The 18,628-nt window shown below is 36.1% G+C and overlaps 1 protein-coding gene across 7 annotated transcripts in view; it reads right to left on the bottom strand.

Annotated features, from left to right (window-relative positions):
* Positions 1–790: 790 nt before the first annotated feature.
* C10orf67 (chromosome 10 open reading frame 67) overlaps positions 791–18,628 on the bottom strand; it is a 37,337-nt gene continuing 19,499 nt past the window's right edge. For 2 of the 7 annotated variants that reach the window (XM_025148376.3, XM_040691730.2), the window contains 6 exons: positions 9,894–9,997; positions 9,738–9,797; positions 5,750–5,837; positions 4,717–4,797; positions 4,091–4,188; positions 791–2,103 (listed from right to left, as the gene is read on the bottom strand). In XM_025148376.3, the coding sequence (XP_025004144.2) occupies positions 4,096–4,188; positions 4,717–4,797; positions 5,750–5,837; positions 9,738–9,797; positions 9,894–9,997 (426 nt within the window). In that variant the 3' untranslated portion in view covers positions 791–2,103; positions 4,091–4,095. The remainder of the gene's footprint in view (positions 2,104–4,090; positions 4,189–4,716; positions 4,798–5,749; positions 5,838–9,737; positions 9,798–9,893; positions 9,998–18,628) is intronic. The other 5 variants (XM_040691683.2, XM_040691693.2, XM_040691703.2 and 2 more) reach the window with 5 other exon arrangements.

The following is an 18,628-nucleotide window of genomic DNA, read 5'->3' as shown; positions in this document are numbered from 1 at the left end:
TGAAAAAAAACCACCAAAAAACCAACGAAACCCTTGAAAGAGCCCTTTCAAGCATTTTTAAAAATATGACCTCTTAACCTTTTCTTTCCCTTTTGACAGAGTAATTTGAAACAGAAACAATGTAATCTATCAAAATAAGTTGTGTTACTTCTGTAAATCAGATATTTATGTTTGAGCTTTCTCTTGCTGACAAGCTGTAAAGGCTCACTGTTATTCTAAGGGTTTATCTCTGTGGTTCTTGTCTTTTCTGCTCATTAAGAGTCTGTCTACAGATTACAAAGTCAATAGATGCAAACACCAGACTGTGAGAAAAATCTCCCTGAGTACATAAAAACCAACAGCGGTGGACGCTATACAATGGAAAGCATAGATGTTTGTAGGTGTTCAGTTTTATCATCTTCAAACAAGAGTAATGGGAGTAAATATTGTGGCAAAACTTCACCTTCCAGTGTTGTGCACTTCCTTTTGTCATTCCCGGAGGCTGATCTATAGTTATCATCCTTTCTCAATGGAAAATTTAGTGAACAGTTTAATTGAACTATGCTTTACAGGTATTTTGAGTTTCTTACATAAAACAACAGCACTAATTATCAATTAGCTGCAATGCAGAGGACCTGGATGGGATGACTCTATGGCTACGTCTATGGGTCGTCCTCTAAAGGGATGACTGATCTCACTGGTGCTGATTCATTTCATTAAAACACTCCAAGGGATCCTGGGCCCTGAGCAGGTTTGAGTTGTTAAGAGGCACCTTTAGGTATGGACTTCTAGTATTGTCTGCCCTAATGCATTGGAGTTATATGCACATTTTATTAACACTTAAACATGTACATTCCCAGTATTCTTTTGTCTGTGCTTGTACATTAAATAGAGGTTAAAACTAAAACTAGACAAAACCTCAGCTCCAACCCAATCCACAGTAGAGGGCACTTATGCATGAGCAGGCTGAAGTGCACAGCTGGATGAATGGTACGCAAATTTTAGAAGTCATATATTAATTTGAATAATACTGTTTTAAACGTCTGCAAAAATTACATTGTACCGTCTTTAAGTTGTGGGAGGGAAAAAAAAAAAAAAAAAAAAAAAGCATAAGTATTTCCAAAATATTCATGTGGATACCGATAGGTCTGTAGTGGAAAGTTACTCAAGAGCAGTCTGAATTCTGCACAGGTGCTGCTGCTGTTTGTGAAAGGCCCAGTTGCTAATGCCCACGGCATGTTCGAGCACATGCCTTTAAGAGGAATAGCCAAGAAATAAGTGAGGTACAGGCTTAAAAAGGACATTTAAGCAATCCTGTTACACACTTAAATTCATCTGTTTATCGTGTACTTTTAAAACAACAACGACAGCAAAAAGGTACCTAAAATCATTAAATAACTTCCCCCTGACTAGAACTCAAGCAGTCTTTGCAGAATGCCATTCTACCTTCGGACAAAACGATGTCAGCACATATCAGAGATACTCTCCTCTGGCTATGTGCAAACGGGTCTCTGATAACAGGCACTAAGCAGGGCTGAAAGGCTGACTGCTGGAAAGGAAGGACAGCAAGGCCATGACTTCCACGGCTGAGCTGGAAGCCATCCCCGGAGCTGGTGGTTCGCCCTACGGTCGGTTCTACGGCTCCGGCGGGGCCGTCGGTGCGCGGCCATGTGCGGGCATGGAGCTGTCAGTGGTGCTGAAGCGCGGAGCGGGGCGCGGCACCTGTCCGTGGTGCTGAAGCGCGGCGAGGGGGGATGGCACGGCCTCAGGTAGTTGTGGGTCAGGGGCGTTGGCAGCGGTCTAGGACGTGGGTTCAATTTCTCGCGTCTCTCTTCTTCCACAAATATCAGCACTTGTTAAAATGCTAGCAGCAATTCTTTTCAGACAAAATGACAGACAGTAGACAGAGCTTGCCACAAAAGAAACATCCAAACTGCCTATATTTGCCCAGATCTGTTTGGGAAATCTAGTAAGAGAAAAACTTCGTGTAGGCAAAACTGCTAGAAGGTTGCACTCTGCTTGCACTGAAAGAATCGAACTGAATTACTGTATGGCTTCTTCTATTAACAATCAACAAGCAGTATGAGAAAACAATACAGCCCAACAATATTTTTAATCTTGGTCCTGTTAAAAACAAAACAAAACAAAAACAAAACAACAATAACAAAAACAAAATAGAAAAAAAAACCCACAATACTTTATAACCTGAATTTGAAGTCTATTTATTTGTATATTATTTAACTTTGTAACTGTTTAATTGTACTTAGTATCATCTGTTGAATATAACAAATACAACTTCATACACTTCACATAGTTCTATGTAATGTGTTTTATCTTTGATTCGTGAAGAGACTTGAATAATAAGGGTGCTCTTGTTTTCAATAATACAACATTTGGCTCAAACTCATAAAACACTAGCAATTACTAGGAGCTGTTAGTAACAGTGCCTATCTGGACAAGTAGGCACTGTTCAGTGACTTCCTGCTTGGTAGGTATTTAAAAGGGTTATGTATTTGTTAGACAGACTTCGAAGAGTAAAGGAAACTGGTGTTAATTCTAGTATGTGAAGCATCGAGCCTCTAAAGTTATTGGACTTTCATCTGCTTATCAAGAACGCACACTCTCTAGTGTGGAACTAGAAGAGCCATAAACACACAAACATCCAAAACATCCCTACTTGCTTAATCAAAATTTAAAATATACATATTAGAGGATTCCTGCAAGTCCTCTGTTCTGATGTCTTGAATAAGATAGTTGTGTTTTTGAGATAAGTGTAAATTTGCTATTAAAGAACTTTTTGCCTCAAATCCCAAAGAATCCTCCACTTGTATACTGGGAAGTCATCTCCAGCAAGAATGCAATAGATCTGAGTCATTCTGAATGTAGCCTTCCACATAGGGAGGAACTGACATTGAATTAATGCTCCAAAATCTTATAGGGCTAACAGCTCTCTTTTCATAGTTTCAGCAAACAGCCGATTGGAAGCAGGAAAAATCTGATTGTTCACAAAATATTGTGACATCCAACATATTCTTCATGGTTGCCCTTATCACTGTTATTCATTGATCACAACACAGTCAATGCTAACTGCAAAACAGTAGAGGTGACTAAATATTTCCAGGATTAGGACTGTCCAAGGGATCAAGCCTATCAGAACAATCACCACACTTGCGATACCTCTAACTCATCCCAAAATAAAAGTAGTTTATATATACAGAATCAGAATAACAGAAGAAGAGCTACATAAACATAACACAAGGAGTACAGCAATGTTCAAAGTAAAAACTTGTATGATGGAATGTATAACAAAACCAAAGGCAAATATTTAAATGACATTCATGCATATAGAGATAAAAATGTAGAAAATGTAGCAATTCTCTATATTTACATAGCCAGAAATACATATGAAAGTTACAACAAATCATTTAGATATGTGTAGTTGGTTCTAGACATCAGCACAGCCACTTGAATTAAACAGTGCTATCCGCATATTGATATCTTGCCAGAGAAGGGACCATAAAGTATTGGTAAAGAAATTGTTATACTACGTATCAAATAAACAAAAAGCCCTCAGAATGATCCCACTTTTTAAATAAACCAGTAACTAACATTCCTAAGGGATGGAGTGAACAATATCGTGCTTAATTGCAATTAATTTTAAAAATTATTTAATAGAAGATATATTGAAAAGAAGAGAGTTTAGTATTATAATCATGCTGCACTGTTGAAGTGTATTTTTTATAGATGTTAAAAGAATAAGTTTAGTGGTGATATTAGATTTTAGCATTGAAATGGCATTATGTTCATCTCTTTTATCATGGGAAGAGAGGACTATTCAGAATCACACAGAACTGTAAGTGTTGGAAGGGACCTCTGGAGATCATTTAGCTCAAATAACACGGATTCCCTAGAGTAGGTTGCGGAGGAAAGCATCTAGGCAGGTTTTGAATATCCCCAAAGAAGGAGACCCAACAACCATTGTATACATCAAAGATTTTCAAGAAAAAGATATCTGAAGAAATACGATTATGTTCAAGTATATGCTAAAGCGTTAGAAACAAATACTTAAATTGTAGAATAGGGTATGTTGCATCAAAGATTTCAGACTCACCATCTTCAAACACTGGACATTTTCTCTGTGTTTAGAAGACTAGGAAATTCATCTGTGTCTTCTCTCTGCTCTCCGTTAGACTGGGAATATAATGGGGGCTAGATAAGAAATATTTTTCTTGTTGAAGATCATTACAAACTATTGGTCTTCCCATTTATTTTAGTACTAGATGAATCAAGCTTATATCAGTCTTGTTACTCGTGGAGAGAATGCTACTTTGGTTCATAGTCAGGTAGTTACAGTTGCAGCCACAAACCTCTATTTATTATTTCAAGTTACACTAGCTTCAAAACTGAATGTGGATTGCTTTACATAAATGCTTGGTACTGCATGCACATGACAACAAGCATTTGGAAGATATGAATAAGTTCAATATTACAATCACGTGAAATGTATTTAAATAATCATAATTCATGCTGTAAAGAAAAATATCTCTGTCTCGGCAACAAGTCATTGTATGACATTCAGAAATTCTTTCACTGAAACAATTGTCCATTATGAAAATGATGAATGTTGATTCCTGGATATGTCGAAGTCTTATGGTTCAAGTAACTGTCAAAAATACTACCCCTATTTACTTCAGAGCATATCTAAGCTTTTATGTTCTGAAAAAGAAAAATGCTTACCAAAGTTGAAGGTAAATGTAAGCTAGCTTCGAATCCGTTTGTGCCTTTTATGTAATTTTCAATACAAACAGGGCAAATCATCTGTAAATGACAGACCAGACATATATTAAACACATTTTAAGACTGTGTAGTTTAAGCATATGAGCTGATAATCAAGAAATCAGCATTAATAAAAGATTTTGAAAAGGATGCAACATTTTTTGATTCTTATTGAATATGGAATTGCAATGTATAATCTTTTACAAATCAGAAGAATATGTTTTAACTTGTCTTTTCCTGAACTGTCCATTTTTTTTACAAGAAGAGTTGAATATATTTGCAACTAAAGTTGATATATTAATATCCTATATATGTATGAATACATCAGATATATTTCCTTAACAGGAAAAATCAGTGGAAGTAACTGAAGTAACAAGTCTGTGCATGTCCTGTACCTTAATCTAGGACATCTTTCACCCTATTAACTTCTCCGGAAAAAAGGTTCAAAACTCTTTGTGCTAAGAGTGGCACTCCTGACATCTGTACACACTTGCATAGGAGGAGTATGGATAGCTTTTTAGGGGCTGCTCTCCCTGCTATGTTAAGACACACAATGTGATTAGCCCAGAGCAAGAAGTACACTAAGTTTTGTAGTTCCTAATCCCCCTACTTTCTGTCAGGTGAAACGAAGGGAAATCGTTTCACCTATAGTTTTGGCCCAAATTGACAGTCTGAAAAAGTTATCGTTAAGGCTCTTTCATACACTGTAGATAGATGTTATGTCAACCTAGTGATTTATTCCAGCAAATGTGAAACTTCTGTGATATTTGTACACATATTACTTACACAAGATTGTGCTGTGTGCAGCTGAGCGTATATAGCCTTGAAAATCTGCCTTCATTGGATTTACCATTTCACAATTTTTGCTATCAAATTTGTTTGACTTTTCACTATAGGCTGGCTTCTATGACTTGTTATATTAGAAAGGTCAGCACAACTTTCAATAAAAACATAACAATTAAGAAAACAATCCAGTTGCTGTGTCTCTACTTACTGTTTCACCAGGAGATGTGTATCTAAGTGCTAGTAACCGGTGTTGCAGTGTTTGTCTAAGAAACATCTCATCCTTAATTGCATGCAGACTGAAAAAAATCTCACATTAAATGAACTTATATTATGCTACCATTCTTAAGAGTTACAATACACAACATTGAAGTTAGAGGAAATTTACTTTTCGCATATTTTCCAGGGGAAATAATTAGGTAAACAGTATTGATCAGCAAAAATAAAGCAAATAACTAGTAAGAATTCAGCAATCCATGCACTTTAAAATGCCATTAACATATTATATTAAGTATATTATATTAAATACATGAGTAAAGTAACAGATCCTGTGCAGTGGAAAAATCTGTGAGGAATAAAAACAGAACTGGAGTTTTAAATACTGTCATTTTTCTGTCTGTAAATTTACTGTATCTTTAACCACTGAGTGCTGATACTTTATCTAATCAATGAAAATTTCTACCTAATTTCTCAAGGTCCAGCTCATGAGGTAATTTGAACAGCTGTATGTTTTTTTCCTCTTTCCGTACAAGGAAAGGTGTTACAATACTGAAACAGAACTTCTAAATTAAGGTAAGCAAAGAGAAAAAAAATCGGATGAAAATTGTACCAGGTGGTAAGTTTTTTTCTTAAGTAAGGTAATAGTTTGGATGGTTTGGATTATTTTCCCTGTATTGGTCATGAAAGTTTGATAACTGGCATTTAAACAGTCTCTTGTGCCACAAAATAACCATACAGAGTTCAGGCACCGTTATACTAGAAGACAACATGACGTGACATGACTCAAGTCTTTGACATTTATAAAGATTTTTAAAGTAAAAAAAAAAAAAGTCTGTATAATTAAAAAAAAAATTACAAAAACCAATTTACATTAACTAGCACCCTTCACAGACATTATACCAGAGTGGGCAGAGATGATAAAGTTTGAGTTCTGTGCCTTGATTGTGTCTGGATACAAGATCAGAACATCACATATTTAACTACAAATAGTAAATCAAGAAAGGAAAACTTAAATGTATTTAATTTTTATGAAAAATGAAAGAGCACTGTTATCAGAAGGAGCAATCACACATGCAAGCTGCTCCAACAGTAATGCTTCCTGTTTTATTGTGTTGTGTTGGCCACACTGTCAGAGGCGGATGTTGGTGGCATGGAAGTAGTGTTTGAACCTTCCTGCCAATATTCTGGTACATTTTGCTGCCGTGTGAGAGATGGCAGCAGAGGGGCAGTCTGACTGAATGGCATCTGACATGGGAGTGCATAGGAAGTAGAGGAGTGTTACTGAATTGCTCCTTATGGATAAAATTGCACCCACTGACATTCATCGATGCTTGCTGAATGTTTCTGGAGACCAACCAGTGAATGTGAGCACTGTGTGTTGGTGGGTGGTGTGATTCAACAGTGGAGACAGTGACAGTGGGTCACCTCCACTGGTGCTGTTTTTTACAAGCATGACATGCAGGCTCTTGTTCTTTGCTGCAGAAAATGCATAGCTAATGGTGGTGACTGTATTGAAAAAGAGTGTTTTGTAGGTGTGAATTTACTCTATCAAATGCTATTATTTCACTATTTGTATCAGTTGTCATTTCATTGGAAATAAATAGGAGGCATTACTTTTGGAACAACCAACACTCAGTGCTCTCTAGATATTTTTCAGGCATTTCATCCACCAGGCCACAGTCTGATGATATTCATAAACACATATAAGCTTTTCCGGTCACAAGGGGGCTCACATATTTTATAACTAAAATTTTAAACTGTGAACATAATAGAATAATAATTTATAGCAACGTGCAGCGTAAAATTCAAGGTAAATATGCTGCCCAGGTAATCCTACTGTCATGTAAAAATAAATTGCACAGTCCTTTAATATACTGTCAGGAAGAAAAAAGAAGCAAAAAGTCATGATTTTCCTTCCTATAGTCTATTTGTATCTTATCATTAATTGCCTTTTTATCAAAACGAATCTGTTTCCATGATGTGAGAGTTCCTTGCTGCATATAAAATTAGAAATTAATCTCTTTCTTAAGCAACTAAATTTAATGTCCTCTGTTAAAAATGCTCCAGTCCCTGCCCATTCAGGTAACACAGTAAATACTCATTAAGATAGAGCCGAGTAGATAACAATAATAGAATTTTATTTTTCTACTGAGACTTGCATGATTGCTAAGAACGCTGATAAGACTGTCATTATGTTATCACTGTATCAACATAACGTATTCTCACAATTTTCAGATGAGAGGATAACTTGAGGCCTATTTCAATGAATAACAAACTTAACAAGAAGCTCTCCATTGACCTTAGGGGTATTGTATCAAACTGTACAAGCACAAAGGACAAAATGTTTGCTGTGCAATGGATGTACCTTCATTACAGTTCACCATTTCTAGGACAGGAATTACAGCATTCTCACACCATAGAGAGGTGTTGTGGAGATAAAAAAAAAATAAAGGAAAATAACCATCTAAAGTACAGTAGAGTATGCAGTTGGAGGGGAGTTTGTCTTTATAAATATGATATCAGCCCAGTTGGATGTGAAACTCTCTTGAAATTCTCTGACAACAATCTGTCCCTGGAGGTGTTGAAGAGCCATATAGATGTGGAGCTGAGGGACCTGGTTAGTGGGCATGGTGGGGATAGGTTGGGGTTGGACTAAATGATCTTTTCCAACCTTAATGATTCTGTGATTCTATGATTCTATGATATGTGGTTTTTAAATATTCTTAATCTGTAGTTTTCTTCCTAAAAGCTATCATGGAGCTATCATGGCCCACAAGAATGGTGTTTTTACACCATGATGCCAAATACGTATGTTGCTCATTCTAAGCTGCAGGCTGATGTTATGTGAGTGTTTGAAAATTCAGGGTTTCTAGAGATAGCGGCAGAGGACTGCATAGTGCAGAGTGAGCCAAACGTAATGCCATCTGACCTGTGCTGCCTGTAGAGTACACACAAGAACCAGAACTGCCCTAGGGTTTTATCTTGAAGAATTGGTTGCTTTATTCCAAATGAGAATATATGAGTGATGTAGTTGTCTTCATAATTAAAAATTACTTGCCAGTATAAATACAGTCATAGAACATCTGGCTACCCAAGTGTTGCTTGCCCTAGAAACACCATCAGGGTTTTTCAATTGGCAGGATTTGTACAAAGACCAGCTTAAGACCAAGGGAGCTCCTACCTTTTCCAGAGTTTTCAATATTAGTCACAGACTAACAGGCAAAGAAGGAAACTATGCTGAAGGGTTGTGATGGAGATCACTATTCTCAACAGATATCTATGGCTGAGCAGCAATCCATGGGATCTTTAGTGTTCATTTGCTAGAAATTCATTACATTTGACAATTGGAGGAAATTTGTGGGTTTCAATAAACCAACATGTTCCAACCAAAATGTTTCAGAATGCAGAGTAGGAAGATGAAGAAGAAGGAGAAAACCATCTGAGTAGAGGAGCACACATAGAAGACAACTGCGTCTACATGAAAAAAGCAGAAGAAAGTCATGTAATTCTGGGATAGAGAAAGAGTAGTTACAGAAAGTGTTAAAGCATGAAGGAAGAGGGATGAAAATGATCTCTGAGAAAGAGGAGCATTAGGAAGGAAGTCACAGAGGAACAAACTGGTTAAAGAACATGGGTTTTAGCAGATTAAAACCTCATTCAAATGTGCTACAGAAAGCCCTCAATGAAATATTAGTCTATGCACACAAGTTTTTGTTTCTAAAATCATTGGTTACTATTTACTGAATCATACAAAATTACCAGTTTGAAGTGTTTATGATTGCTACAAGCAGGTGAAAAGTGTATTATTCAATTCAGTGTTATTTAATTCCAATTTTTAACATCTAGCTATTATATCCTCAGATGCTAATAACTATGCAACTGAACAACGTATATAGCAACCTCAATTTTCATGAATTTAATGTGCAAAGTCTGTATTTTAGTATTTTATCAATGCAACCAATGCTGTTATAATACTACACCTGTTTTGTACAATCTGGAATTTCTTTTTCCATATTGCATTACTTTGCTCAGCTTCCTTTCTACAAAAGAAAAATAATAATAATAAAAAGTGGTTAAAATTGTGTAGGGTCTTCTCAAGTGTCTTCAAAGCACATCTTAGAAGTACTGACCACTACCTTGCTATGGTTTGCCTCTCTTGACCTTCACATGTCTTCAGTTTCCCATTTTCAGCAGTCAAGGACCTTTCAGCAGATTGCTGCTCAGGTGCTACATTTGTTATCTAAATGTAAGTAAAACATTATTTATTTTCTAAATTCTTAATTAATTCTTGCAAAAACAAATACAGGTTTTTTTCATACGCATTGGTATTCTTGTGACAAGTTCCCCTATTTTGATCTATTAAATATTTCCAGTACTCTGCTAATAATTGAAAGATTTTGTAGCCTAAGCCAGCAGTTCAAAGTTGGCCCATTTTTTCTTTTGTGTCTAGGAATGGTGACAGTTAGGCAATGTTTTGGCAATGGTAACAAAAGTAGCACGGTGGGCAATTAAATGCATTTGTCCTAGGCTTATGTGTCTGAACCTCATCTTAGTGCTGAGAGTGTTGGCTTCTTCTCTTGTGTGACAGGTAATAGGACACAAAGAAAAACTCTCAAGTTTTGCTACGGGAGGCTTAGATTGGATATTAGGAAGAATTTTTTCTGAGGAAAGAGTGGTCAAACATTGGAATGGACTGCCCAGGGGAGTGGTGGAGTCCCTATCCCTGGAGGTATTTAATAGACATGTGCGCATGGCACTAAAGGGCATGGGACTCGGGAGATGATATTATGGTTGGATTTGATGATCTTGAAGGTTTTTTCCAACCTGAAAGATTCTACAGTTTCTCTTCTGTAAGAAGTTCCCTTTGAAATCACGTTTTCTCCTTAGGCGGAACTGTTTCAGTTTCGCCTTACACTGGCAGATTAGTCAATGCAATTTCTTTTTCTTCTACTTGCAGTTCTGAGATCCAACAGTGGCCATGAAAATCTGGTTTAGTATCCTATAATACTTTCATCCCTCATGAAATTGGAGCGCCATTGATTGGGCATGACATGTCAGCAACCTGCAACACACTAACCCACCTCAAATACACCATTCTCTCTCAGCAAGATGTCATACATATTACTTTCTCCAACTGTAAATTATAGCCTACAGTACACAGAGAAAGTAAAAAATCAAATGAAAAAAACAAAGATGAGAAGCCTCAGTCCTCTCCTCAGTTATTTCCTGCTTCTTCACACCTCATCCAAATATGTATTCCTTCCTCCAAGAGAAGCATTCAATCCCTGTCATACTTCCACGGATCCCCACAAGGACACACTGGACTTGAATCTGGTATGTTATATACTTGTCTGTTTGAACAGAAATTTGAAGCTGTCTGTAGAGTTTTGTATTAAACCCTTGCCCTTCCACATCAAGTCATCATTTTGTTTTTTTCAGCTGCAGATGCATTCCATTTTCTCTCAAATACACATGCTGGTGGCTGTGTGGCTAGTTCAGAGGTGTAAACATCAGAGTTAAAGAATAGATAGTATTGCAGATACATGGCAGGACCAAGCCTTTTAAATAAAGAAAAGCCATTTGACTGACATACTATTAAAAATCAAATTAAATAAATTGCAAATATCAATTATTGTTAAAAGAATTGAAAAGAAATCACATGGCTAAATTCATCTTCCAACACTGATTTTCACTGATAGCACTCCAGATTTCAGTAGCGATATGACTGGGTAAGTGCAGAGCTGTAAAAACAGAATTAGGCCCACTGTAACTACACACAAAATATCAAGCCATGCATGTAACGGTGCAAAGCAGCTCCGAAGTCCTAAGATTTCATTTCCAGCTGATTCTTTTTAAGAATTATGGATGCTTGAAATATAAGGCTAATAGGGTTCCTGTAACCTTGACTCATCCCCTCACTGACTGCTGGGACAGGTTAAGGTAAAAAAGACTACATTTAAAGATTTTCCATAGTTTGAAGATCCCTAGCTCTTGGAATGGTCCTCTGAGGGAGTAGTAGCTGTTCTGAACAGGATGGCAGTCAAAAAGAAAATGAGAGCTGTACCTGTTCTTCCTTTAAGAGCCTGTGTGAAAAAATAGATAAAAAAATAATTAACTTTAATCCCCTGCAGGGATTAAAGTTTGTAATGTTTCTACTTAAAAAAAAAAAAAATTAAATTTATTTTCTGAAATCTCTGTCATCATGTGTATCTCTCAAAATGATGCATTCCTGTCTGAAAAGAGCAATTATCTTTGCAAAAGTGGAAAGAAACCATAAACTGGATAAAATATCAACTTTTGGAGATAAGTGAAACTCCCGCCCCATTTCAAGAGCATCACCAGATCATAAAAGCACATGCTTAATACAAAAGAAATCATAATCAAATTTTTAATCACAAAAAATCCTTGCTATTTATGGTATGTTTCTTGTCCTTCAGTTTCAAAACCTCAGACAGGCAAATTAAGATTTTATTCAGAATTAAATATGAAATTCATATTAACAGTAAATGTTGTTTGCTCTTCCCATCATTTGAAATATTACTTCATTTTTATTTTTGCTTTTCAAAATTAGGGTTGTCTCATTCTAGGTATTTATTTTTGTCAGTCACTCAATTTAGTGCAGAGTGATTGACTAAATGTTATACCCTCTTTAAGCTGATTGAAGCTAATGAAACAAATTTCTGCCCCCTATTGATCTATCCAATGAAACACTGCTGAAGGGCTGAGAAACTATTGCTTTCTTCTTTCCAACTGATTTAAGTTCCCATGTTAGATTAATGTTGTTCAGATTAGGACACCCCATCCATAAGCCTCCCGAATAATCTCCACTGTGAACCTGAGCTCTCAACAGCCACCCATGGTACATATGCATGGTCTTTGGACTGCCTCAACACATGACCATCTGTCATCATTGCATGGTGCCTCTCCACAACTGGGTCGGACCCTTGCCTGAGGGCATTAGGTTCCAGACAATGCTGGTTTAGATGAGCAGTTTGGTTAACACTACAAGGGCCATCTGTTCTACAGGAAATCCTTTCTCTGTGTCATTAATGAAGTATTTGCAGCACATAACTATATATTTGTCTACTTGTGTAAGCTTTTAGGTAACAGGATTTGTGAGGGCATGTTATTTGCAACTGAACAAAATAGTCTTCAAAAATACCAAACTTCATTACATATATCATGTTTACCTGTTACAGGTTAGTAGAGATGAAAACCAACTATATATTTAACAGTGGAAGTAGTTAATTAGCTATGGTTTCAGCATGGTTATAACACCTTGGAACCCCAGGCAATCTAAAAGAACTGAACCTTGATCTAAACCTTGCTAAAAAAGTCTGTTGTCTTCTGAAAAACAAAATATGAATCCTACCAAAGGATTCCAAAATTTAACTTTGGTAGGGAAGTGCTGCTCTTCTGTAGCATATTAACTTGTTGATAATAAGAATCATATTTCAGGGAAGACATTTCATATATTTCTGCCTGTAATAAAATATATAATTAATTTTCAAAAATGAAGCATAGTCAGAATCTAATAAGTTTTATATGCTTACTATGCTTTCCATCCACTGTTCAAATAGACTTGGCTTTCAGACACTGGAACTGAAACTTGTTGAGTAGGAAGAAAGACAGCTGGGAAAGAGCACTTTGCAACTACTATTTTGATAGAATATACCCTTCCTCCAAATCTCATTTTCATCTTAAAAGGTGAAAGGTGAAATTCAATGTACCCTACTTAGAACAAAAATTATGTATATTACAGAGAGAAATTCACCTTAGGAAGACTGCTAATTGCCTGAATGTTTCTAAATGTGATCACTGTGGGCTGAAGAGCCATGAAGGCCCAGAGATGGATGAGAATGCAGTGGGTGTATAGACTTCACTTCCTACCCAATGCAGATGAGTGTTACATCAGATGCAGTGACCTGACTGGGAATCTTTTATACTGGGGAACTTCAGAAGTACAATTTGTTTTTTCATGAGTTCTGAAATTACAACTACTTGAGAAATTAAAAAAAATCTAGCTCTTAAGTTCAAAAAATTTGGAAAACTTGAATGACCCTCAATACTATTTGGAATCTGAAACTCAAATTTTAACCCCAGTAAATATTTTTTTCCCAATAACTATAATGATTACAGGATTTTACAGTGACAATGAGTTTGCATGAAATAATCAGAATACAGAGAGAGAGAGAGAGCTATTTAGTCTGTACTAAATACTACAAGTTAAGGGGCAAATTTAGGGAAGTCAGAGAATAAAATGGAACCAAGAAATGGAGTTGAAAGTAATGAAGCTATGAAACAGATTTCAGGAGAACTATGGCAAGACTTTAGCACTCTTTCTGCTCTACTACTATACCTTTCTCACTATTACGTTTCTTGAACATGAATTACTTGCTCTAAACAGAGAAAATATTGAAAACAGTATTTTAAATCTGTTTGATGATAGTAGGTAGAACAACGTAGTTTTCCATCTTCAGCCTACTGTTTCCCTAATAAACTTTTATCCATCTCGTCTTTGCTCAATAGTGCATTATGCAGTCATCAGCTACCACAGAAGCAGTTTAAACAGATATCCTATTATTTTCCGTATCTTAATCTATAACAAAATGGATTTTCTTATGTAAATAAAATCCCTATCTAGATACATAAAAATTTCTAAGGTGAATGCAGGTGTCCGCTTGCTCTGTCTACAAAACAAAACTGTACAACCAAATCTGCTACAGTACAAACACTGAACAAAATATCAGCTAACACCATATGTGTACTTAATAGTAATTGAATAGTAATTCTACTTTATTGAATGTACTATCATGTGCTCCTTCAAACCCACACTCAAAAATTTAATAACCCTATGCATCAGAAATATCGGTATCATTTAGTTTTTTATTCATTACCAACAGAGTATCTTGAAAACACCTGAGGCAATGTGGAACTCTCTGTATTTTCTGAGAAACATTGTCCTGCATTGGGCAGTATGTCTTGTTAGGCCTGGACATTCACACAGTGGTCTTTGGGATGGCCACTGAAGAGTGGTCAGGGCTGGGAATTTATCCGTGTACTTAAGAGAGTGTAAGGAATAAACGTGTATTGCTTTTTTAAGAATTACTTTTTGAAAAGCATGTGAAGGAGAGGAGGAGGGTTCATGTACTCTCTTTCAGGATCACTACAGTATTGATCAATGCCAACACTAAACAGTACAGGTTTAATAATTTTCAATTCACCAAGCCAAAATCCCACTGTCTTTGATGTGTTTTTAAGCACAATAGCAATTATGAAGGCTTGTAGGCACTGGAAAGAACAACAGCATGAGTACTGGTAAAATCATAATAGAATTACAATTGTTATGGATGGAACACTCTTGGAGATTCAGTTAACAGGAAAAAAAAAAGAATGAAAGATTGTGAAATGGCAGCACTAAGTCAGTCAAATAACAATCTGTGGCTAAGGGTAATAAAGGATAGAACAGGAGAATTAGGTATTAAAGGAATATGGGAAAATGCAAGTAATGTTTCAACCTCCTCAAGACATTTCTAACAGGAGAAAAACAGAGATAGGACACTGTAAATGTGAAACTGTAATCCAGAGCTCCTTTGGTTCCTCAGTAGTTTTTGACACAGTTCTAACAGGAAAATTCACGAACTACTAAAAGAAGCAAGGGGAAGAAAGCATTTGTAACAACAAAAAATATGCTTCATAAAATACTGAAGAAACCAACCTCATTATTTAATCAGATTGTTGTGGGATAAGAGATGAGATCTGAAGAATGATTCATGCATACACATTAAGTGCCATTTCTTTACAGAATCTACAAGTTTCTTTTAACTTTTCAGTTTCATACCTTTCCTTCCCTGCAGCTGGCTATGTTACCTTTAGCTTAAAGCCCTACTCTCCAAACAAACAAGTCCAACCCTGGGCAAGGCTTGCTGGCAATTCTAACAGTACTCCGGTAGGAGTCTGAACAGGCAGAAACTCTTGAACCTGGGCTTTTTGAGTATGGAAACATAACTACTGTCTAGAGTTCTTTATGCCCTCACCTTTCAACATCACAGATATGTCAGACAAGTTTCTGGTGAACACCTAATTTTCAACCCCTACATTTTTAGAATGTGTACCTATGCAAGACCAGGGAAAATTCTGTAGTGAGAAAGTTCTCATAGCATCTAAGCATCTTTGTTTGACTTTGGACAAAGATGTCCTCCTGCTACAGTGTTTTGAGCTATAAGAAGTCTAACAGATAGATAATTGCTACTAGTATACCATATTTTTGTGTTTATGTGTTTGCTTATTTTAAGGCAATCACATGCTGCTTTCAAGCATTACATGTATTCCAACCATCCAAGATGTTCAGTTTATCTCAGCATATGGCTTGTTCTCACCACATGCCATAGATTTCTGAGTGTAACTCTGATTAATAGGATATGTCAAATAACTGTCGAAGGAAATTCAACTTCAAATGTCAGGCTGATTAGAAAAAATTAGATATTAACTTCTGAGCACTGCCTTTTTTTTTTTTTTAATATTATTTAAACTTTTAGGAAGATGAGGGATATCAGCAGTTCTCCACTGAAATTAGTGCGTTATGAAACTTACATTCAATCTAGCTTTAGGGGTTATAAATCATCAAAAAGTCCTTTGTTCTTACAGTGATTCCCTGCGCTTATTTTGATGTTATGAATATATCCTACAAAAGTGGAAGAACATCCTCAAATACACATGCACTTTTCAGCCAGTCATTTTTCTAAAACATTTACCATATAATTTGAAGCAAAAGAGAAATACAAACATTTTGACTATTCTCGCTTTTGGTGAATGGGAGGATGTAGCAGTAGGTACAAATGGTAAATAACATTCTGATTTGATTATGATCACAACCATAAAACTCATATTAAAATGTTTCAAGATTTTTCCCGGTTCACACACATTTGTCAATCTAAAGAATTGCAAATTTGGCAAGTAAGGAGAAGAATTTATAAGAAGAGGCTGCCTTCGGGAAGGGAGGACAACTTAAGTAAAACAGACCACCTTTTCTCTCTCTGTAAATCAGATAAGTGTTTTTGATCATTAAGCATGAAAAGAAGGGAATAATAAATGGAGAATAACTCCCTTAATATTGACTGGAATACAAAGACATGTAATTTTCTTACAAAGTCATTTAGGCCTGTGCCGCGGGTGTCCTCTCCCATGCACTCTCAGATGAAACTAGATTCTCGTGAAGGAGTGAGTGAACGACTCTGTGGGATCAGTACACTTGTTTGACCATGAGAATGTTCAGGAGATAGATGACTACAGGCTTTTGCAAATCACGCTAGATATTAAAACCTTTTTTTAACTGTAGTTTGGTAGCCATGAATTCTGTATTTGCAGACTTTTCTATACCTCAGTGGTGTTTCTTGTTTTGCAGTAATCTTTGATTTCTATTTTCACAATTCACAATGGAAAAAGAGACTAAAAAAGTTGTAATGAGAGTAGAATGCTACCAGTGCAGGACAAGGAAAGTACTCTTTCACTCAACTAAAACACAAGTTTATGGAGAAACCAGTGGAAAAAGAAAAAACTAGATTGAGACAATTAAAAAAGAGGCATGACACAAGCAGAACACTTTGAAATATTGGCTAATAAAATCTACTTATATTTTACTTAAAAAATACTTGTATACTTCTTTTTGTGCACCACCCAGGACAACTGGCATTTTGTTTCAGTGTCTCTTCCCCTTCTATTGCTGCAGGGAACTACTGAGAAATACGAATAAAATCGTAGGCACAGACTTTTGAAAAAAGTCTAATATTAACTCCCTGTTATCACTTATTGACAATTTTTATAAAAATGAGAAAAGAAGAAGTATTTTATAAATAGTATACTCGAAAGGCAAATGACTTTCTATTGACATAAAGTTGTATAAATATGCATTTGAATTTTGATCTATGACAAGGGAAAATTATTTTTCAGTTCACAGACAGAGGACACGATAATTAGAAAAGCACTTTTTCATTGATATCTCCACTGGATATGAACTGGAACTGTTAACAGCATCAGAAAGTAACAGCAACTCCTTGGCTGGCACTGAGCTGTAATGAAGCCAATCATTTCTTTGTTACTGCTCAGTGCTGACTGTTAGTCTGTATTGCTCACATGGCAGGGAAGCAAAAAATATTGTTTATAAATGGTGATCCTTCCCCAAACATTGAAAGAATCGTTGAAGTTGACGAAAAGGGAAAAACATTTAAATGAACACTTTTCCCCCAAGGTTTGTTCCAGAATTCTACAGCTGTTTCAAATTTGTGTACTTTACTGACACTGTTAAGTAATTTAATCTACATTATTACATTTTCCAAGATGTATACTATTAGAAAATGTCATTCTGTATCACTTTTTAACATTTATTGTAATGAAGTCAAAATATGCAGAAGTGCATGGTAATACAGAAATTAATTAATTCATATAATAATCTTCATGACAATCCTTTAAAAACTCGCTAGTACTTAGAGACCTTCTGACAGTGCCAATGCTTTATTCCACCATATGTCATAGGACTTATATTTTCAGGATCATTACATTTCAACCTTACATACAATGCGCTTTTCACATTCAGCACTCATTTCTCTTCCTCCTGAGATCGATGTGTTCTGAGACAGTTTTTATTCTCTTGCTTCTCCATCTTTCATTCCCACATTTGTGGGCACTCAGAGTACCAACAAGAAGTCTCAATGAGCAAAGTGTGCAAGTTCGCACTGAGCCTACTCCTTCCTTGCTGCTTCCCACAGGATAAGATTCCACCTAACCATGCACATTACTGCTCCAATCCATCTGTCTTACTGCATTACTGCTGCATTTCTTTCCTGTTTCATGATGATTTGTTGATGACGCACAA

This window comes from Gallus gallus, chromosome 2 (genome assembly GCF_016699485.2).
Source record: "Gallus gallus isolate bGalGal1 chromosome 2, bGalGal1.mat.broiler.GRCg7b, whole genome shotgun sequence".
NCBI classification, from domain to species: Eukaryota; Metazoa; Chordata; class Aves; order Galliformes; family Phasianidae; genus Gallus; species Gallus gallus.
Note: the sequence above shows the minus strand (reverse complement) of the source record. Positions and strands in the feature narration are given on the sequence as shown.